The 23,529-nt window shown below is 39.4% G+C and overlaps 1 protein-coding gene across 1 annotated transcript; it reads right to left on the bottom strand.

Annotated features, from left to right (window-relative positions):
* Positions 1-14,505: 14,505 nt before the first annotated feature.
* On the bottom strand, positions 14,506-23,207 carry fgf24 (fibroblast growth factor 24). Its single transcript, XM_053631521.1, has 5 exons — positions 22,571-23,207; positions 22,345-22,381; positions 19,256-19,427; positions 17,325-17,431; positions 14,506-16,215 (listed from the first exon to the last, which is right to left on the bottom strand). Exons 1-5 carry the CDS (start codon positions 22,600-22,602, stop codon positions 15,937-15,939), a joined length of 627 nt encoding a protein of 208 aa, XP_053487496.1. The 5' UTR covers positions 22,603-23,207; the 3' UTR covers positions 14,506-15,936.
* Between the last annotated feature and the right edge of the window lie 322 nt (positions 23,208-23,529).

Below are 23,529 nucleotides of genomic sequence, written 5' to 3'. Positions count from 1 at the left end.
TCAAGTTCGAGTACAAATTTACCTGAGTGCGTGACAAGTCCTAATTCGTTCATAATTCGATTTGAGTCCAAGTCTAGGATCGAGTACCCCAACTCTACCATTACAACACCTCCACCAGCCTGGCCTGTTAACACTAGGAAGGTTGAATCCATGGATTCATGCTGTTGGCTACCAAATTCTGACCCTAGGGTTGGAGACCGTTAGCACGTTCGCCTCACGCCTCCAGGGTCTGGGGTTCAAGTCCCACAAGGGCCATGTGTGTGCAGAGTTTACATGTTCCTCCGGGTACTCCGGTTTCCTCCCCCAGTCCAAACACATGCATGGTAGGCTGATTGGTGTGTCTAAAGTGTCCGTAGTGTATGAATGGGTGTGTGAGTGTGTATGTGATTGTGCCCTGCGATGGACTGGCACCCTGTCCAGGGTGTACCCTGCCTTGTGCCTGATGCTCCCTGTGATAGGCTCCAGGTTCCCCGTGACCCTGAAAAGGAGTAAGCGGTAGAAGGTGGATGGATGGATGGATGGGTTGGAGACCAGGCTACGTTTAAAGACCAGGCCACGTTTTTCCAGTCTTCAACTGTCCAGTTTGGGTGACCCTGTGCCCACTGCAGCCTCAGCTTTCTGTTCCTGGCTGACAGAAGTGGAACCTGATGTGATCTTTTGATGTGTTGTGCCTTCTGAAATGCTCTTCTGCAGTCTGGCCATTCTCTATTGATGTCTCTCATAAATGAGGCATTTCCATTTGCAGAACTGCTGCTCACAGGATGCTTTTTTTTCTTTATTGTACCATTCTGAGTAAACTCTAGAGACTGTTGTGTGTGAAAATCCCAATAAATCATAAGTTATAGAAATACCCAAACTGCCCATCTTGCACCAACAATAATACCAAGGTCAAAATCACTGAGATCACATCTTTTCCCCATTCTGATGCTTGATGTAAACATTACTCAAAGCATATTTAAACATAAACATATATTTAATGTTTGGGCAAGATTTTGAAACTATTTTCAAAACTGCTCAGGTTTGATCTCTGATGTGGATGATTTACCTCTGCAGATAGTGAACTGAGAGGGCCATTAGCACCTGCTGAATAATCTGTTTTCCCTGTTGACACAAGGGGGTAGAAAAAAAAGCCTTCCTATTAATGAAAGCCCAAGTGAGATTCATGGGCATCTCGGGATGGGAAAACTCCTGATCTACACGAAATGGAAGTCAAAATATTTGTTCCCACATCAGTTTTTAACTCTAGCAAAAATTTCTCCAGAGACTTTATTGAAAATTTCAGTGAGTGCATTGTCTCTGTATGCAATATAGAATGTGAATCCTGCTTATAAGTTGCTGAGGAAGTATTGTTTAAAGAGCAAAACACCATGCAACGTACACAGTACACTGGGCATCTGTATTTCTTGTTCATTCACAGTGGGGTGATTTGACCTGTGGCCTATGAATTGTAAATTATGTTATCAGTGGAGCAAGTAAGTGTTTTCACCATCTCTTGACAAAGTCTTGTTTTTGTCTTGTCTAAACAGCTTGAGCTTTTTTGATTGTTGTTTTTTTGGTGTTGTACCCTCCTTTAGCTTGGTATCTTCAGAATATCTGAATTCTTAGCCTTGCTCTGTTTTGCCTTATTTTTATTTAACTTGTCCTGTCATTAAATAAATTTTTGCTTGGATCTGTTCTTTTATGCTTCTGCCAAACAAACCCTGCACATTGCTTTTACTTCATCTGTTCCATCATTACTGCAGGAGTGGAATACTATAAAATATCCTTATCAGGGTCATATCCTGAAAATTCTAACTGTCTTAGATTTTTTTGGATTAAAAGCATTTGCTGTACTATGTTAGCTTTCAGATTGCTCCTCAGTCTGTGCATTGTATTTATGGAAACTATCCTGGGAAAACAACTAATTTTACAGGTTTAAACTGGCTGACAATAATATAAAAGCTCTCACTATTGTTGATCTAATATATATATATATATATATATATATATATATATATATATATATATATATATATATATATATATAAAACAATTAAGAGTATCTACACCTTAAAGTTACTAATATTTAAAGAAGCATTTATTTGTCACTTATGTGCAGTATGCTGCAGATGGCAGTTAGAGCTTTCCTCAGACTGTGTTATGGTGTTGAAAAGGAGATGTCTTTTCAAGGGGGAACGACAATCATTTAGGGCTTAAGGGAAAGGGAATTAAAGTCTGTCCCTTGAAGAATATTGGACCACAATTTGTACAGAAATCTGCTATCACTAGGATGTTGTTGCTGTAGGTAGAATCTGGTTCTTGTGCTAGTCTGTTATGTCTAATGTTGTCTAACTTTTTTGGCACGTTCTTCGGGCATAAAAAAATAAATGCATATATTTTTCTTTCTTTTTGAAGGAAAGTATGAGAGTATGTTCTGTACCAGTATTCCCAAATTCCAGTCCTGGGCTGATATGACACACCCTGCCATACAACTGGGGGTCCAGAGTCCATTACAATTAGAAGATTTTCCTGATCTAACACATATTACCCCTTGTGAGTTAAATCTTTGCTAGACTCTGGACCTCCAGGACTGGAATTGGGGTGAGGGAGCCATGTTATATGTCACATCATGTCAGCCCAATCCTATCAGCCGTAGGAATTGTTGGTTTCTCAGGAGTGTATAGATCAGAATTTCAGCTTTCATTTCCTGATATTTACATATAGATGTGTTAAACAACTTAAAACATGGCACCTTTGTTGGCAGACCACCCAATTTTTAGGTGAGCAAAAGTACAGGAACAAATAGTCTTGAAGTAAATTTAAGTAAATAACAGTTAATATTTGGTTGCATATCCCTTTCTTGCAATAATTGCATCAAGCCAGTGACCCACTGACATCACCAAACTGTTGCATTTTTCTTTTGTGTTGCTTTTCGAGGCTTGTACTGCAGCTTCTTTCAGTTTGTTTTGATGGGGTTCTGCCTTCAGTCTCCTCTTCAGGAAGTGAAATGCTGCTCAACTGGGTTAGACTCTGGTGATTGACTTGGCCAGTCTAAAACCTTCCATCTTTTCCCCCTGATGAAGTCAATTGTTGAGTTGGCGGTGTGTTTTGTGGCTCATCTTTGTATTTCTTTGCAAATTCCAATCTGGCTTTCCTAATCTTACTGCTGATGAGTTTTTTGCATCTGGTGGTATGGCCTCTATATTTCTGCTCTTGAATGGTGGATTGTGATACCTTCACAAATGGCCTGTGGAGGTTGTTGGTGATGTCACTGACTGTTGTTCTGGTGTTTTTCTTCACAGCTCTCACAATGTTTCTGTGGTCAACTGCTATTGTTGTCCTGGGCTGACCTGTTCCATGTCTGGTTGTTAGTACACCAGTAGTTTCTTTAATTTTCAGGACATTCAAAATTGTTGTATTGGCTATGCCCAATGCTTATGCAAAGACTCTGATAGATTTTCCCTCTTTTCTCAGCTTAAAAATACTCTCATTTTCATGTTTATCCTTTTTAACAACAAATGCAGTATTCACAGGTGAAACCTAAGGCTCAAACAAAAAACAAAGACATTCAGAGCTATTCATTCTTTAAACAATCAATTTAACAGGGCACATCCCTGCAGCAAGAAACCCCATCAGTCACATGTTCCAGTATTTTTGATCATTTGAAATAAATGGGTGGGTTCAAACAAAAGGTGCCATGTTGTGTAACATACTGTATCTAGGTGTTAATATGAGGAACTGAATGCTAAAATTCTGATCTATCATCTCATATTCATCTTTTCAAACCCAAATGTCTTCAATGAATAGTGAAAATAATCGAATTGGCCTTTCTGTTCCAAGGGACTGTATTTTTTTTTTCTTCTTCTTCTTAGAATAATCATGTAGGAGGAAGCATTATTAATTTATTTTTAACAGGGGTTGCAGAAAGCTATTGTCACAAGACCAATTTAAAATGACTATACCAGGTTTTAAGGTACATGCGGAAAAAAAAACACAGGCACACACAAAAAGATTATAAAATGTAATCTTTCATGCAGTAACTCAAACTGAGAAAACCTAGTTAAATGATTGAGTACTCCTTGTATTGCAAAGGGTGCCACCTCCCTGAAGAAGTTTGGGCTGTAGTGTTAGCCAATCCTTCCCCATCCCTGGCTTTGGTATTATTGGGTTGCACCATTCCTCATTCACACTTTCTTGACAACATTCATTCATAGCCAAACCTTTGTTTGTGGACCTGGACGCTGTGGAGCCCTACGCCCCACAGTCAATTATTATGCAAAGCCAGCTCTGGGGCAGGTAACCACCTATAGCTAATCATTTCCAGCTCAGAAGAATAAGTATGTCAGGGAATTGGTATTGGTCATTGGTGAAATAAAGAGAAACCCTTTTTGTGAGAGAGTATTTAAGGCCAAGAGGTATAGTTTATGAGATGGATAGCAAGCTTCACTTTGTGAAATGTTTTAGCAAGCTAAAGTCATCCGGTGTAACAGATAGGGCTGTTGCTGTCTTCTCTTGTTTCAGAAAAACAAATTTCAGATTGAGTCATTAAAAGTTTTATATGTGTACTGACAACTAGTTGAACAACAGTTTTCAAACGGTTCTTTGCGATTGTGATAATTCCTTTGCTCCTTTGAATATGCGGTTCTTGTGGAATACTGTATCAAATCCTTCAAATGCTTAACAATTGTTAAATAATTCTGAGTAAACTTTGCATTATATTCAAAGAAACACTGCCTGGAGTGGTGGCTATACCACTATAGAGGCTATAGGGAAGGTAAACTAAGTGTTACAGTGGGTTGCAACTGAAGAATCCACAAGTCCATGGTCCAGCCCCATCGTCATAGTGCCAAAGGCAGATAGATCTCACTGCTTCTGGAATGACTTCCGGAGGATAAGCAAGGTGGCAGAATTTGACACTTACCACATATCGATGAGCTCATAGAATGGCCGCTGCAACCCTCCAGCAGGTTATGAATATCACTTTCACATATTACATATACTTAAATTATGTTGTTTTCCACCGAGAATGTTGGACGAAACACAGTATGTGTTTCCAGAAGTTGTTGTAAATGCACTGAGGGGCTTGATGAACACCAATCCAGGTAAATTACATGTGGATCTTTCTGGGTCTGGAGGGTTATTGCCAGTGGTTTGTGTCTGATGTCTTCTTTGTAGCCTCCCACCTGTTAGATATCACAAAGGATGGACAGCCAGAGAAGGTAATGTGGAGCTCAGCAACTGACACTGCCTTTTGCAGGCTAAAAAAAATCCCTGACATCAGACCTGATGTTCATCAACCAGGACTTCAGCTAATCATTAATGCTACAAACAGGTGGGTGGTAAACAGCATTCTGTAATCTTAGCCATAACCTCTTGCCCACAAAACAAAAATAAATAAAATAAATAAAATGGGCAGTGCAGGATATAGTACATTATCTCACTAGGAAGCCCTTCACCCTTATCACATGACGTTGCAGTGGATGTTCAGAGCCAAGAATTCCAACCGGCAGATCACGAGGCAAATTCTGGACACCTGGAATTTGCATTATGGGTCAAATGTTAGTCAGAGTCCCAGCATGGCAACATTGATGGCTCTCTTATGCCTGCATGCCTTCTACAGGGCCTCCTCCAGCAACAGGGACTAAAGAGGGAACTGTGAGGGCCTCATCCAAGGGTACCACCATCTTGGGAATTTGTCACTGTGAATATAGCACCCAGGACAGAAACACTAACAGCACCACAGACAACTCTCAAATGCATGTATGTGCACCTTAGGCAAAGCAGTATATGGTTGGAGAGCACTGATTGTGTTAAATCCGCCAGCTGGCTATATGTGGGAGGAAGAATACAAAGAGGTACTGGGTAAGAGTACATGGAGGCATAGTATGTACTTATAAGTTAACACTAAAATTGTGCACATCAGTATTCAGGCTATTTGGACAGTTTCATCATATTATATTACTGTATTCAGAGTTTTTTGAGTAGGCATGTCCCAGATGGGATTTTTTAATTTCACTATACCAAGACCTTTAAAGACAAGGACTTGCCTTGAAGCCTAAAAAATATCATAGCTGAAAAAGCAGATTGTGTTTTTTCTTTGCTGTCAAGTGCAATACAAATTAACATCAAAGAAAGATGAACAAATAAATAGAAAGAGTAAATGGTGCACTTATATATCACTTTTATCCAAAGTGCTTTACACCATGTCTCAATCACCCATTCACACCAATGGTAGCAGAGCTGCCATGCAAGGCGGTAACTTGCCATCGGGGGCAACTTGGGGTTCAGTGTCGTGCCCAAGGACACTTCGGCACGTGGAGTCATGTGGGCCGGGAATCGAACCACCAACCCTACCATTAGTAGACAACCCACGCTACCAACTGAGCCACAGGCACCCCCAATAAGTAGTAAGGTAGTAAGGTGAGTAATAAGGTGATATACAACTCAGAAGATGGCAAGCATTCAAAATGAACATCGGAGCCTAGGAGCAAGGAGCCTAGTATATTAACAATATATTACTCCATGAATAGTCCTAGTTGCAATTATCACATTAATCACAACACATCCTTTTTTGCCCAATGAACTAGAGGTACAGCAGCAGAAAGCATGAAGTTTGGGAAGGCATGAAAAATACTTCATCTACTATTATGAAGTGCAACAATTGATTGAGCAGATCAGGGGGGAAAAAGATTTATTTTGTGCCATAGGCTATTTGTTGCTTTAATTCACTGTTCTGATTTGTCAATTAACAAAAACAAAAAAGCCATTGTTGTTGCTAATTCTACGTGTTCTATCAAGAAAATATTCTCACAGTTAAAAGGATAAGCTGATCAAGCAGTCATCTGCTATGGTTCACAGCGACTCATTTCAAGTAAGCGTAAAGTATTATTAAAAATAAAATAAAATATGCTCCTCAAGTTAAGTATGTCTCCAAATATGATGCTCCAATCTAAAAAAAAAAAGTTTGCGAACTTTATATGGACGATATGATTAATGAATAGTGTCATGTTTACTGCATATATGTATTTACCTCAAAATGTGGCGCATAATATTTTGAGTGTTTACATGCAAATAGAAATCAGTTTACATGCGTATAAGACAAATCTGAATATGACCCTATATGTCCACCTTATATGTCCTATATGTGACAATGTGTTGTAACCGTAATATTTCACCATGATGTTCATGTTCTGGGCAAGGTAACTTCAAATAGTGTGTACAAATAATACTGAATCATTTTTATAGGATATATTGGGTGAGGTGACACAGGAAAAACATGAAACTTTGCACAGACACTAACCAGAGCTCAGGATTGAATCCCAGACCCTGGGGATGTGAGGTGTCAGCATTACTTGCTGTGACACTCCCATCACTACTGTTACTCTTCCATCTTAATTCACCAGCTCAAATCACGACACACGGCATTACTGAGGTTTTACATTGATTGCTGTGGTTGTGGAAAATGGTCTGGAAATTTATTTTGGAGGAACTAGGAACCAATTTTTTTTTCTTTCACTTGCACTTGAAAAAAAATCAATACACTAGCCTGTAGAGCATTATTTATAGACAGGGATTCAATTATCATGTTTTTGTGGTAATGGAAGATGAGGTCATTTTTGCAATAAACCCTACTCTTGCTGGCCTGTTTCCTTAGTTAGTTGCGTCTTGATATTTTATTCTATTAGTGAATCTACTAGTAATAGGTAAGTGAACTGTTTTTATTGTAGGTTAGGGCATATTTGGTATTTGATTTATCAAAATATTAGATTTTTACACTCCTGGCTGGCTTGCTATGGGCTGTATTCAAATTCGATTTTCTCAGTCATGGTGATGAGCTAATACCAAAATTATACACTGCTTAGACATGTGACTAGAGTTTGTTGGAAACAAAGGCATGTATTGTCATATTACTGCAAGCCAGTGACTACATTCCCCAGCCTACAAACATGATGGCCATGGACCGCAATTCTCAGAATACTCACCTTCATTCCAATCATGCACACCTGCATCCAATTTCACACACAATCACACCACACATAAAAGAGACTGTTCAAACATTAAGTCTTTGCGAAGTATATGCTCAGTTGCCTTCTGTCTCTGTTGTTACCAAGCCTTGATACAGTGTTTGTTTATTCTGGTTTTGACATTGTTCTTGTTCACAACCTTGCCTCTTTGCCTTGCCTAGTTTGGACTGTTTGCCTGTTCGATTGACCCTTGCCTGTTTATGATTATTGTCTTCTGCCTTATCCTTTGGACTATTGTATTAAACTAACTAACCTGCATTTGCTTCTGTCTCAGCCTCAAATACATGATATGTATCAGCTACCTGCAGTTCTGACCTTGAATGTACGGCCATTTTTCTTGTGTGATATTGGCTCGAGTGAGGAGCAGTAATATGCCCAGAGCCACTGATGTAGCCATTGATTTAGCCACAATATGACATGTTGAATTTTATGATTTGGGCTGTAAATATGAAAAAAAAAAAAAAAAAAAAAAAAAAAAAAAACTATGGAATGCTATTCACTTTCAATATTAAATACATAAATATGACATGATTCATTAATTAAAAGCAATACATGACTACAGAAGTCGCTTACTGCTTTTATCACAGGAGAAACAACATCACAGTCTGTTTATGACAATGTTAATTTGTAGAACACCCAACTGAACACTGTATTTCCAGATTTGGATAAAATATATTCATGCATATCAACTGTACACCTGTACCAACATGAAAGATCAAGCTGGTTCTTCAAATCTGGCCCTCAAGGTCCACTGTCCTGCAGAGTTTACCTTCAAACTCACAATTTTTACAGCTGAATACTACTATAGATGACTTATTTCTGTGAAAATTTCAGGTTCGTATCTGGTCCTGCACCAGAGATTTTCAACCCAAAAGTGAGGGAAATTTTTTAATAAAAAAGGAGAGACGTCTGAAATGTTCTGCATGCACACTATAATTACCTAGGTACCCAGAAAAAAATCAAGACTGAGACTCGAACCATTCCCATTATAAATTGACCCTAAAAGTGGAACTGTGAGCAATCTTGAGCATTACATTTGGACTTAATTTCTAAGTCTAAGGAACACAAATTTGCAAAATTTTTATGTACCTTATAAAATGTAATGTACCTTTTAATGTGCTCTAAAGATCAGATTTTGTTCCAAGGAGCTAGGCCCATACTGAACCAAGATATTGAGGTTTCCGAAAACAGCTGTACAACCAAAATTTGCTGTGTGCCATGACACAAAGATGGCCATCATAGTTAAACCAAGTAAAATATATAATTTTTTTTTAATGTGGGGTCGTTCAGTGTTTTCTAGTGTTTCCAGCAGGGACATACATAATTTAATTTTAAAACCTTCAGGTTTTTGAAAATTATGCAGATATAGATACATAGAGTGGCACTGCATTACATTACACCCATACGCTGACCAGTTTTGCATGTACAGAAAAAACGTATAGTAATTCACATAAATTAGCCACTGGCCAGCCTATGTTAATGTGCTACCCTAAACAGATTCCAGGATAAAAATAGATGTGTAGATAAAATGCACCCAATAAAGGACACCTGATAACTGCTAATCTACATAGGTTAATGCACTAGGTAAAACAGATCAAAGAATAAATAGATGCAATTTGTCAAAATGACACAGACCTAAGAGTGAACAGAAGCACTGATCGTCTTGTTCTTGCCCAATTTTATAAAATAAACAGAACTCAACTAAACTCCTTTAGGCCCTGGTAGCTTTGTTATGCTGTAGAGGACATGGATTCTGCAAGTCTCTGGAACTGTACTGGAGGGATGTAGACCATTTTTTGAAAAGATACTGCCTTTTGGAGTTTTGATGATGGAGGTGGAGAAAGTTGTCTAACACATTGTTTCACAATCTCCCATAGGTGTTCAGTTGGGCTAAATCTAGTGACTGCAAAGGCCATAGCATGTAATTTACATCATTTTTGTACTCATCAAAGCATTCAATGAGCCCTCAATGCCCTGTGTATGGGAGTCATCCTGGAAGACACTCCATCAGGATAGAAATGTTTCATCATAGGATACATGTGATCATTCAGAATAACTGCATTCATTTGCAGTGACCCATCTCTCTCTAAGCAGACTAGGGGATCCAAACCATGCCAGCAAAATAGCACCCACAACGTAGCCTCCTTCCTTCACCAAGATATGGTGAAATATGACTCAACTGACCATACCACTTTTTTCCACATCTATGTAGACAAGTGCTGGTGTTGTTGTTTTTTTTACATTTGCATCTTGCATTTGTAATGGTGGGTTTAATTACTGCAGCCATACTATAGTATTCCTTTCTGTGTAAGTGTCAACAGGCTGTTCTTGCACAGTTCATCTTCTATTTTTCCCTAAATATTACACCAATTCACAAGCATCACAGTCATTGAATGTGTACGTTCAAACACAATTTACAACCCTATTTACTTCCACGTAGAGCTCAATGCAGATGTCACTGTTTTCACTGTGACTGAAGCTCCTGTCTCTGCACTCCAATAATGTAACCCTCTTTCAGATTCATTATATCATTTCCATGTCATCTTGATCCAACATCAAGATCAATTAGATCTGTTCAGCATTGGTATACATGTCACAAATTATGGCACAATGTTAATTGTTTAATTGTAGCAGGCAGTACACCTCTCTGTATCTGCACTTGATATCCTTCTTGCTTCTCTACTTTTTTCTTCAAGTTTTTTTTTTTTATTATTTAATTTGAAACTGTGTTGAATTAAAGATTTTGCCATTTTACAACTTAATGTCATAGCCACTGCATAATAGTAAATAAAAAAAGCACAAAAAAACAACAACTTAAAACATTGTGCTGGGTTTCAGGATTTATACAAATAAAACAACTAAAATAAAAATATCGTTGCTGAATTATTAAGTGCATGCCATTCTCAAGATGTGGAAATATGAATAAAGGTTTAGAGCTTCTCCCTAATCCTCTCCTTACATATTTTTTCCATTGCACATTTTAAAACAAGAACTGGCCCAAATAGCAATCAACAGAAGCTGGAGTTCTAGTCTATTTTCCAGGCTAGTCTATGTGAGACAACAGGAAAAATCACTGCATTATCATTTCACCACACAACAATGTCATCACAGCACACTGTACATTGTCTGATTGGCTGTTTGGATAACCAAATTGTATTGATTAAGACTAAATGATACTAGCTGAAATTATATTAGTGTATGCATCTTCTCATTATTCCATGGCTCCATTTTCTCTAATTTCAAACAACAAAAGATGCACAGTTTTTTGATATATTACTTGGCTGCATACCTATTGAGACGTCCTACCAAGTGTTTCTGTGCGTGCATACCACACGTTTCCACGTTCATAAATTCATGATTCTTTACATATTTTAATGCTGGAGGCACGTTAAAGTGTCAAAATATTCTACCTATAGTTTTATGTTGCAGAAATTTTTATAAGCTGACAATAATAAAGTAGACAAAGTAGCACAACAGGGGCTGTGTGAGTTTTGTGCATAAGGTGTCACATACTGTGTGACATGGTGTACATAATTAGTCAGCCACAAACAGTGCTGCTACCCTCACATACCACTAGGTTCTCATCTACCATTAGGTACTGTTGGTCCCAGGTCTGAGCATGTACCAAAAATCATGCAACTTTTAAAATCAAAATGGTTCAATGGAAAAGGGTAAAGAAAGAGTAACAGTAATGTACATAAAGAATTTTGTATCCCATTCACTATTGCCTTGTGTCTGTTGTGTTGTTCATGTGTCTTTTTAGTCTCCTAAGTTGAACCTGGATCATCTCACTCTTAAATTGGACATTTAAACTATTATGGTATAATACGCTTCTGGAACATAAAGTAGCCATATAAAAACAACCCTCAGCTATACATGAATCCCAAAATGACTTCTGTATATCCCAGAGTAAAAACGGAGCAGATGCATGCGGTTGCACATTTCACTGGGGAGATGAAAGCTTGTGGTGTCTGTGCTTTAGTGGGAAAAAGCACCGCATAGCGAGCTGCGACAGTTAGGATCATATTATAAGTCAACAATTATTTTGGTTTTACATGTTTCTTGCACCTCACAACCTCAAGAAGGAGTTAAGTAATATTTAAGGAGACAAAGTTGTTCTGTCTAGGGAATGGCTGGACCACCAGATTTCTGTTGACATGGCCTTTTCATTAAATATGCGGTTGCTGAAGAGTGCACTTCAGTGGGCTTGTGTCCATCTGTCACTCGTTCCACTGCTGAGAGAGCCACTGAACACTTCAGCAAGACAGTGACCACTGTGCTATTATACACACTTTATTTTCTGCCTGTCATCCCGCAGAGAAAACAAGTGTTAATTTGTTTACTCTGGACATGGCCAGTGGAAAAACATTTTTTATGAGCTTTTCCAAAAAGTGGCCCTTAACTGCACATTGTTCTAAAAATACACACGATGCACTAAGGCAGCCTGCTGGAAGATAGTAAAGCCAGGTCCCTGTGCAACCTTTCACTATTCTAACCTCCCGCAGTGGAGTCAGAACCTCCTTTTGACTATGAATAGCCATCCGTCAGCAGTAGTGAGTTCACAGAGCTATCGTCCTGAAAGGGAGGAGTGCCACAGAGAGATGTTATGTTTCATTTCAGCATACTGGGCCTGTTCCAGGGCCATCCTCCACTGATCAAAGGTTAAGCCAGAGGAGAGGCGCTGGCGGGAGCCCTGCACTGAATGCTCTCTGTTCTTTAATTTTCAGATGTCTGGACTCTTAAAAAGTCTGTATTCAACTTTCTTGAGTGCCATCATGGCAGATTGGTTCGATCTACATGGATATCAGATACTTTTAGGGTTGCGTCCCTTAGACAAAAAAACATGTTTGTTACAGTCGCTTTTTTACTCGTGTTTAAAGCATGAGGTTAATCTGATCATGATCTCGATAGCGTAGTGCCATGAGATCCTGGTGATGTGTACACATTTTACAGCAATGGTAATACATTTGTTTTCTCTTATCAGCATTTGCATGGGCCCCTCCTTTCCACACTGTCTCATCAAAAATGCGCTAGACAAAAAAATGGATTTGCTAGAAAGAGAAAGCGCTGAGTGTTTCTTTAAAACTGAATGTCCAGACAGCTGTCTGTTTGGAAATGATGGGATATTTTTCCGGCTGTCTATTTTGAGTAATGAAGGCCATGTACAACATATCACTCTACGTTCCACCTCAAGAAAGAATGAAAAATTAGAGACAAAAAGAAAGATGGAGAGGTTGTTGGACATTTAAATCAGACCGTGTCCTCCTGTCTTTGCCCGCTGTAGGTGGCTGTATAGAGCTAGATCTGATAACATCAGTGGGAAGTTAAACAAAAGGCATTTTTTACTCAAAACGGCAATTTTTCAGACTGACTGCTACTGTAAACACCATTCCTGAATACAACATTAAAAGACATGCTATCCTGCATTCCTTCTCCTCCTCCTTTAAAGAAACAGCTCAAATAGGCCTGCCAAAAAGAGGTCACTAAGTGTGAGAGGAATCGAGTGAGAAAGATCACAAATAGAAAGAAGTACTTGAAAATTCCAGACAATGAACGTTTTGCACAACGTTTCACACATCAGTGCTACCCATATGTAAAAAGTACGAGCATGTATCTGTGCTAATGTCAGTTACTGACACACTGAGCTCTAGAAAAAATAAGTGTTTCTCTCAAGGCTAATGTAGTCTAATGGGGGTACTGTCTTCCACAAAAGTAATGTCTTCCAGAACAAGATTTCATACCAGAAGATTTGAAAATCCATTTGGAAAAGGAATAGTTCCATTAACCTTAATACCTTTCCGAACATTCTCTTTGAACATTCCTCTACTCCCTCTGGTTCTAATTGATTTCATAAAAAGAGGCAATATGTAAAAGCGAGGAGGGAATCTGTTGACATAACCTTGAGTCTAAACGATCCTTGAATTCTCATGTTGTCTGAGAATCTCTTAGCTGTCTTTATGCGCCTCATAACTTAATTATGACACATTTCCTGGACCTTGTTGCTCATTTCTGAAATGCAATTCACCTTTTCATAGCCTGTTAACAGTTCAGATGACAAAAAGTGTCCTATCCAAGCACATCCATTCCCACATTCATAGACTCTTCATAGGATGAGAAGTGTATGCAACCTACTTCTGGGCTGAAATCTACCACAACCATCTATGAAAATCCAGATTTCTTCTCTTTTTTTTCAGCTGACATATGGGAGATGGAAAGGTGCAGTTGGAAAAATGCAAAAATGAGTCACAGATAAATAAGGGAGGTGTGCACATGGATGAATGTTAAACTGTTAAACAAATTTCTGAGCATTTTACAAATATCTTGCAATGAATTGTTTCTTGGCAGAATGAATAATTGATTAGTCTTTAGAGGTTTTCTGAGCAAAATACAGAACATTTTGATGCATCCGAAGCTGAAACTTAAAAGAAAACACAACCATTCTTTTTCCTTTTTTGTTTTTAATATAGTCCTTATTTTTATTAAGAGGTCAAATAAATTCATCAGGTTGTATTTACAGAGAAAGGCAATAAATATTTTTATAATAGTCATAAAATTATTATTTTTTTTTTGCATATGTTTTTTTTAACCATACATGTGTCATGTTTGTTAGTAGTATCTCTTACAAAACCTGTCATGTGACAAATGAGTATATAGATTTGTTTACACTACAGCAACACCCATATGAAGGGCAAACCTTAGCACAGGTGAGTTTAGTGAAAGGCATTCCACCTTCCCTGTTGTAGCTCAATTCAGAATGGTCAGGTATAAAGCCTTAGTGGACATACGTACATATACAGCGCAATGTTGTCTAAACCATCACAGAATGAGTTTACAAATGGAAATCTGGAATACAGCATAATCTGATAGGTATTCCTATAGAGTGGCAGATTTAAAGAAGTGACCATTTTACAGCCTCTGAGAACAGCACATTAAATTGGCAAGACGGGGGAGGAAAATGACCTATAGCCTTATAACTGATTTTGTTATTCTTCAAAAACTACTGTATAGGACTATGCATTCCTGTAAGACTGAAAAAGAAGAACATACATGTGTGCTAGTATTTGAGATCAGGCCCACTGTCACTACGGTGCATTCTTGTAAACCTTGCACCAATGTACAGCGAGAAAGATCAAAAGGTTCCCATCAAATCAACATGTTATGCTCTTCGAGTCCCTTCAACTCCAAGCTTCTCTTCATTTGTTTTAACAAGCACTACTGCCATAGCCGATGCTGATGCCTGGCTAGTCAAAGCATGTTGTGCTCTGCTGAATCACAGGTTGCACAAAAATTTAAAAGGAATCATACAATTGCTGGGTGTGATTAAGCACACTTCACCCACAGACAGGCCTAGAGAGAACACTCAGACTTCTCACAGAAAAATCACTGAGCAGAAATGAAGGCAATGAGATGCTTCATGGAGGGCCCTTCAAAATATTGCACTCAAAGCTAGTGTTGGCTGGTACAGAGTCCTGCCATATGACCCCGTTATCATGTGCCTCTTGCATTTAAATTCCTCCAGCAGAAAAAAAAAACCCAGATCCTTGTTGTTTGGGCCAATTCAAAATGAAATATAGAAGTTTTTCTTGGGTATTGGAGTCAAATCTCTCCTTTTCAACAGGATGCCTGCTGCTGTAAACTCGTCAAAGTGGGAGACCACAGTTCCTTTTTTGTCATCCATAGTTTGTCCAATATAAATAACAGAGAGTAACAGACACAATATAACATTAATAATAACCCAGAGACATTCAACACCTAAGAGAGACTCAGAGATCCGAAAATATAAAAATAAAACATCTTTGAACTTTTTTTTTGTCCTGTAGCCATCTTTCAGGTTTCCTCTCCTGCTGTTTAATCACAATAACCTTTATGCTGGTTTAAGGCAAGAAGTTTGAGATGTCTGTAAAGGAAGAGTGCATGCTTGGTCTGTGTCACTTCAGTTTGTTTTATGGTTTGGCCTTAAGCGCCGTGCCCTACGCGTCCGTTTCGTTACAGTGGTGAAACGGAACTCCTCCTGAGGGTCCACCTTGCCCTTAGGGCCACGTTTCATGAAATGTACTTCCTGCTGTGTCTGTGTGGTCCGTGAGCCTTTCTTGGGCCGGCCCCGACGGTTGAAGCCCAGGTACCAGCCTTTGTACTTGGCAGACACTAACGCCGTGTAGTTGTTTTCCAAGAACTCCTCCACGAACACACACTCTGGGTTACTCCCATTGAGCTGCAGGGGAGAGAAAATAACATGTCAGATAAAGCCCACCTGTTGAGCAACTCTCCCAAACCCGTCAGCTGAGTTTACTTGTGAGGTATTAAAGCTTTTCGCAATAGGAAGGTGTTAGGGGTAGAAAAAAAAATGTTTTCCATAAGACCTAATATGTTGTGCATTGTTATCAGTTCAATTGAATAGAAAAGTAGCCTCCATTAAAGTAAAAAGTAGCCTCCTTTTAAAATTCCTGTAAAGATTTTGTAATATAAGGTGTTGTTTCTGAGAATTTATCTCCCAAACTCTAGTGACCTTTGGCCTCAGCCGTAGCTTATGGTCTGAATGTCTGGGGTCGTCATTTTTCACTCTTATTACAAGGTTTCTTAATCTATACACGGTATGTATCATTTCTACAAATCACCTACAGATCAAGTGGAAAATAAAAGATGAGACTGGATGTGCTACTGTTCATGCTTATGGTTGGCATCAAACAAGCCAGAAAATGAAGAATAAATGAAGGGGGTATTGCCCCTTCTATCTCAAATGTGCACATTTGATACTTTTTCACCAGACTCAAGCACCCACTTTGATTTAACCAGACATCTGTGAAACATAAAACGTTGGCTCACTCTTTTGCCAGTGTTGCAGCTGTTTGGGTTTTTGAAAATGCATGTCATCGGCTTTACAGTACAGCAATATGATATGAAAGACATCATCACTGTATTCACACTTTACGAAAGAAACATTTCCACCAACTTGCTAATCACCTGCATATTGATTGGAAGAGACTGTGAGGATACATTTTTAACCGTGACTCACTAAGTAGGGAAAGCTGTGTCACTCAGTGGCCTCATGTGTGACATACATCATTGTGCTACTCTGTATGACGCCTCCTAGTGATCACACAGCAAAATAGCTTTTGGTTGGCTTTAAATGAGTCCAGTAATTGAAAGCATAATGAGTTTCTATGTCAAACTGTAGATGACAAACTCTTTAGCCAGCTTTCAAACAGAAGAAAATAAAACTGTTTGCAACTGTAAAGTGTGACTTTGGCATGTCTTTTGAGACAGATACATGATCGATGCTGAGTCTCAGTTCAGTAAGTGGCAGATGATGAAAATTCTTACCTTGCCAATGATTTTGCCATTCTTGTTCATGCAGATATAGTAGCCACTTTGTTGTCCTTTTATTCGAACACGACTCCCAAATGTCTCTGTCTCAACACTAAGGAGAGCTGTAATGAAAAAGAACATATTAATATTAAAGCCATGAAGACAAAACTGAAGAAAAATATCCAGAATCTACCAAGAATGGTGCTAGTTACATACACATTTCTTTGAGTTAGAGGTCATTTTAGTAAAACACGTTTGATAACTCCATTATTGAAAAAAACCGTTGTGAGAAAAAAATATGAAGACTGATCAATAGCACACACAAAAATGGTGAGAATCGCTCCCATGACCACCCTGAACTCGCGCTCTCTCTCTCTCTCTCTCTCTCTCTCTCTCTCTCTCTCTCTCTCTCTCTCTCGCCCTCTCAGTGTTTGGGCACCTTTGTTCAGGCTCACCCCTCCCAGGGGGAGCTATCTGCCAAACCTCTTGGAGCAGTTAAGATCCCTGGGGATTGGGTTTCCAGTCGCCTTTAGTCCCTGCTCACTCAATCAAAAAGTTAAGATGATCCATTTGCTTAACACACAGAGCTATTCAGTGGAACTCAAAGGCAGGGGGCTCTGAGGGCAATGCCAAAATTGTCCCTTTTAAAAACAACTCACAGTACAACAAGCAGGGGAACCAGTTCAGGCAGAGCACTTGAGATTTGTGCAGGAGCAAGAGAAATAGCCCTCTACCTTGGTTTAGGCCAGCAGATAAGGAGGTGACTTTACAAAGGCACTGCTAAAACAGCAGAGAGAAAGAGAATAACCAAGGGACGACAGAATGGATAGAGGGGGTATAGAGTGCACAGGGAGCCGTACACCTGTTTCCCTTGACTATTTATTTAAAATGGATATATATATATATATATATATATATATATATATATATATATATATATATATATATATATATATATATTTCTCAGGGCCATACATCTGTTTCACATATTTGACGGACCAGAGCACAAAGTTTCTACAGAAAAATGCATTTGTCACAATTGCTGTATGATAGAAATGTTCTGAGTACCTACATAAAATAACTTAAATTGGTTGGCATTAGGAATAATGAAAGTCTGTACTAGTAGTAAGTTCTGAACTATTATCCTTTGTGAACTGATTATTAGAACACTAAGCTGCCGTATTGAATTAGCGCCGTGTCTTTGTATTGCTGAGAGGCAGAGAGCTCTCAGGTGCCAGGTGTGGGGATTTACCTGGCTCTACGTACAATCCTGCTCACACAGGTACAGAACGACCTTTATGTCTGTGCTTTACTCACAATGCTGTACAACTCACACTCCAAAACTAACGCCAGTTTGACAGCCATGAACAAAGCAAGATGCTATATTCGAGTTTATTTCCAAACCGACACCAAGCAAGTGACAGTTATCGCTATGTGGAGGCCCTGAGCATGCAAATCAGGCATTCGGCCATTCCACCGCCATAAGAGCACAGCGGTATACGCACATCTTAAGCCCTGTGCCTGTTGGGGAGTTACTACAACAGCACCGAGCAAGACTCTGGCTGACACGGTTGAAAATGGGGTCGGATGTAAACAGTTGTATCACTCAACACAGATCAGTCCAGCATTCACTGTGCTTACCTCTACCCACGACCTCCCCCCACCCACCCTCCTTTCCCTGGACACGTGCTCAGATTTGAAGCTAAACGTTCGACCAATCTGCGGGCTGATTTGAAGCTTTAATTGTGATCTGGACCTATGACCAGTGATCAAAAAGGAGCACAAATCATTTCCAGGACATGAGCAAACAATGTTTTGCTGAGTAATGTTACTCAGTAAAATGAGCACACAATTAAACTTCTGGGATGTACAGTACATGTATGTGTTTGATATAAGGCTATCAGATCTGGCTAAAGCGGCGGAAGAGCACAGGAATGCTCCCGTACCGTACTTGCCCCCATCGTCTCCGTTAGCATTGATCTTCTTGCCAAGGATCTGTACATGCTTCCCTGTTGTCCGGCTGTACAGCTGGTATATCCGCACCTGTTTCCGACTCACGTCATCACGTGTGTGGTTCTCAATGTATATGCGGAAGTCTGCAGAACTCTGGTGCGACTCCTAGATGCAGAGAAGCAGAGGGTCAGAGTGTGTGACTAAAGATTTATACAGTAAAGTGCAGAGAGGCTGGATGTCATTACAAGATATGTTAGTTAATAGAAGCTGTTCTAATTTCCTTTTTATGTCTGGATATTTTGCTCAAAAGTAATTCTGAAGATCAAAACTTTTAAAAGAATGCTCAAGATTACAGGCAGTTTTAGTCAATCTGTGTAGCCTTCAGAAAGACAAAGCATGATTTCAGGTTAGTGTTCTCTTTTCATCTCTTCGAGTAAAGCAGCTGAATACTATGCACCTGGAGCTAAACCGAGAAAACAAGTATTCCATTTCCAATAGCAAGCCACTAGCAATTATCCACCTGAAGGATCAGGACCTGTTTCTCTGTCATCAAACAAATATCTGCCTGAGGTCAGAATTACCCTCATAAATCACACACACGCAGACACACACATCTGCAGACATGCTAACAGACATTTACGCAGACACATCTGCAGCGAGATATGTGTTACCCCCCACCCCCCCACCCCCCACATGCACACATATAAAACTATACAACCTAAGGGATCTTTCAATACCCAGCATTCATTTTCATTCACATATTATATCCACTGTGCCAGTCACCTGAGGCTTTATCCAAAAAAATATCCCTAGCCAATCTTTCATCTGTTATCCTCCTTAACTTTTCTCCCCAATCCTCTTCTGCTCTCCTTTTCCTGTCATCCCTCCATATGAGGAAAACGTATACTTTCAGTACCCCTGGAATCTAAGCCCAAGCCAAGGCTGCTCTCCTCAGCTGTATGAGTGGTAATTACCCAGTAATGGGCTTTTATGTGGCTGCTCTCAGGTGGCTAATTATATACACATTACATACTCTGACTCGCTGTTATTTTAACCTCAGCAAATTAATGACATTTAGAGTGTGCGAGGGGAAATGCACTCATGGCAGAACAAATCTTCAATGCTGAGATGAGAAACAAGGCGCTTCCACTAAGCTGTGTGTGCACTGGACTGTGAGATACATGTGAGCATGCTCGGAACACTCGGCATATACCACACGGGCTCTAAAGCTCACTTCTATTGCATTTAACACCAAAATATTTCTTTATGTCTGCACTGAATTTTCCAGTCAGTTGACTGATTTACTGATTGACATATTCATACGTCAATCAATAAATATCAAAACTACCACTGATATATGCTTATAATTAATAAGAATGTATCAGTTACTAATGCATAGATAGAAAATTAGGACATTTCCACTCTCACATAATTAAACGTTATAAACACAAAATAAATTGTTCATGTATTGCATTTTCATTTAACGACAGCATAAATTTACACATGCAGTATATGTTACGAATCTTTTCAGGCAGGTTTGAGTTTATCATAGAATGACGGTCTGACTTCTTTTCTAGAGTAGATCTGTCTTGAGAGAAAGCCCACACACACTATGTATATGAGGGAAAACACACACACACACACACACACACACACACACACACACACACACACACCTCTCCTTTGAGGGATTTGCTCTGAAATCTCTCCATCTCTAGTCAAACATTGAGGTGTGTTTGGCAGACAGTTGCATCTCAGCGCAAGCAGGAAAACGGGACATGCCTATGCAAAACATTTTTATCATTCTGCCTGTCTCCCTTCAAAGCCATCCTAGCGAAATGGATATCATTGGGACTTCAAAAGATCAGCACCATCCTTGCTAAGAAGCTGTGCACTCTTGCATGTCCGATAGGGCCCTATCTGCAGACACTATTCTCCGCTGTAGCTCAGGAAACAACGCATCAATGCACTGCCACTTCAGCCCTGTTCTTATAGACTTATCACACCATTGATTTCCCAGCATTTCCTCAAAGAAGAAAAGGACCAAGCCCATTATAAAATACTGAGTGACGGAATGAAGGAGAAAAAAGCAGGAAGCGTTTATACGCTTGCATGTGTGACCTGCAATTAAAGCACTAGTATTGTAATTACTGACACAAAACGCTGAGGAATCAAGACAGCCAGCACTATGGTCTTGTTTGCACCAACTGTTTTGGAATAAAGATTAGCGTGCAGGATTATATAACCCGCTTCAGTCCTATCTACTTAATATAAACTGCTTTTGTTCATTAATTGAGGGTGTCTTTGTAGATGCCTGCTGTTGGTATGACATGTTAATACAAGATTTAATAATCACTGCATTAACCTATCCAGAAGTAACCAAAAAAAGGGGGGTTTTATATTTTATTTCTGAGATATTTGAAGAAAAAAAAAACAGAAATTGTTTTAATTCAGATAAATTTTTTTTTTTGGACATTTAGTATGCTTGTTATAGCATTATTCAACCTTCATTTATCTTTTAATTGTTGTGAATATAGGAATTACATATACACTGTGTCTGTCTCTTGACTGAATAAAAACATTGTAGAGAAAATATACAATGTAAAAAATAAATAAATAAATAAATAAAATACCAACATAGAAATGATGATCTATAACTGTTTGGTTGTATTCATTATTGTGCAGTCATCTGAATTTGCATTACTGATTCACTATATGATGAACTGTAATATCTGATATCTTCAGATCTGTAACATACTTATAACTTTGCCTTTCTATAAACTACATGCAGCGTAATAAAAGTTCCAACTGTTTTAGAAAATCTTATGCATGCCTTTCATCTTTAGAGCAGTTGTTCTATTTTTTGCGTCACATACAGCTGACATGCCTTTTATGCAAACATTTCATTAAAAGAGCAAAGTACATTTGAATGTTCAGTGTTGATTGGCATTGCACAATTAATCCTAATCCATACCCGTGTTTGCAGCTCTGATTTTTATATCCGTAATATTACATCTCTGTATATTAACTTAAGTCATAATACTCATTTATAATAATCATAATAATGATCAGTCAGACCTACCTGTAACTGGAAGTAGAGGACCAGAAAATGTAAACACCTGGAGAAAGAGACAGGGAGAGAGGGGAAAAAAGACGGAAACAAAAAAGGAGGAGTAAATCACAACGAATTAGACGAAATTAAAAAAAAAAGAAAAAAAAGCGCATCAGCACGACACCCTCACATCTGGCTTTGAGCGACTTCTATTGGCAAGAATGCTGGGACTCGTGAATGAAAACGGCTTTCTTACACGTAGCTGAACCTTGAAGGCAGCACGGACATCTTGGTCAGATCCACCTGTTTCCCAGCACTCGCCGGTCCAGTCTAAACACGGCGCCGTGGCCTCACGCGCAAAATCCCGGGGGAGACTCGCGCTCCCAGTGACACGAGAGATCAGTGCAGTAAAACTGTGCCGCTGGGAGCCACATCAGGCGCTTCCTCAATATGCCTGGATTGAATGGGAACAACCGGCCGTATCTCCGTCCGTTTCCCCCCCCAACCCCCTTCCTAATTCCCGCACGCTTTGCGGTTTGGCTCCGCTGCGCGCGCGCGCCGTTCTCTCGCTCCGAGCGCGGAAAGATTTAATTTGCACGCGGGATGAGTCTCTTCCGCGCTGACTACAAATTCCACAGGCGCTTTTTTTCACACCTAGGGAGTGTCGGTCCGGTATTCAGACGAAGTTCAATTCCGATCGTACCTGCCGGTAAAGTCCACCTCAGCATGGGTCAAGGGTAACTTTCCGTGTCCGGTGGTTGTGGATGTCAAAAAGAAAAGTGGTTCTACTCACGGAGATGAGTTAGAAGTTGTGGCGAAATAATATTCATATTCATATATAAATGAGAGACTCGTCTTGAGTTGTTATCCGATATATAAAAAAGGCGCGTGCGTGCGGAGTGTGTAACGATCCGGAGCGCGTGTCCGCGGTTCATGTGCCGCGGAGACTCGGTGCGCCGCGAGGGGCTTTTTTTTTGGTCGCTAGTGGGTGGAAACCTGTCAGTGGTTTTTGCACCTGATAGGGCGATCTGTGAGGACCATCAGTACATCAGAGAGGGCTTTTTTTTTCAACATGCTTCTCTGCCTTCACTTAGCTGAGTTTTCTTAACTCTTCTTTCGCTTCAAAAAGTTTTTTTTTTGTTGTTTTTTTTTTTTTTTTTCATGGAAATTCTTTGCGGTTTTCAGCAAAACTTGGCGGGAACACGACGCAGGTGC

Source organism: Ictalurus furcatus, chromosome 8 (assembly GCF_023375685.1).
Source record: "Ictalurus furcatus strain D&B chromosome 8, Billie_1.0, whole genome shotgun sequence".
NCBI classification, from domain to species: Eukaryota; Metazoa; Chordata; class Actinopteri; order Siluriformes; family Ictaluridae; genus Ictalurus; species Ictalurus furcatus.
The sequence above is the reverse complement of the archived record's forward strand: the minus strand, read 5'-3'. Positions and strand labels throughout refer to the sequence as shown.

Bases quoted from the DNA above. Each gene is read 5' to 3' on its own strand.
- fgf24 (XM_053631521.1), bottom strand. From the start codon at position 22,602: ATGTCCGTGCTGCCTTCAAGGTTCAGCTACGT. The intron at 22,382-22,570 runs GTAAGAAAGCCG...CTCTTTCTCCAG, and splicing joins CCTTCAAGGTTCAGCTACGT to GTGTTTACATTTTCTGGTCC. The intron at 19,428-22,344 runs GTAGGTCTGACT...CTCTGCATCTAG, and splicing joins TCCTCTACTTCCAGTTACAG to GAGTCGCACCAGAGTTCTGC.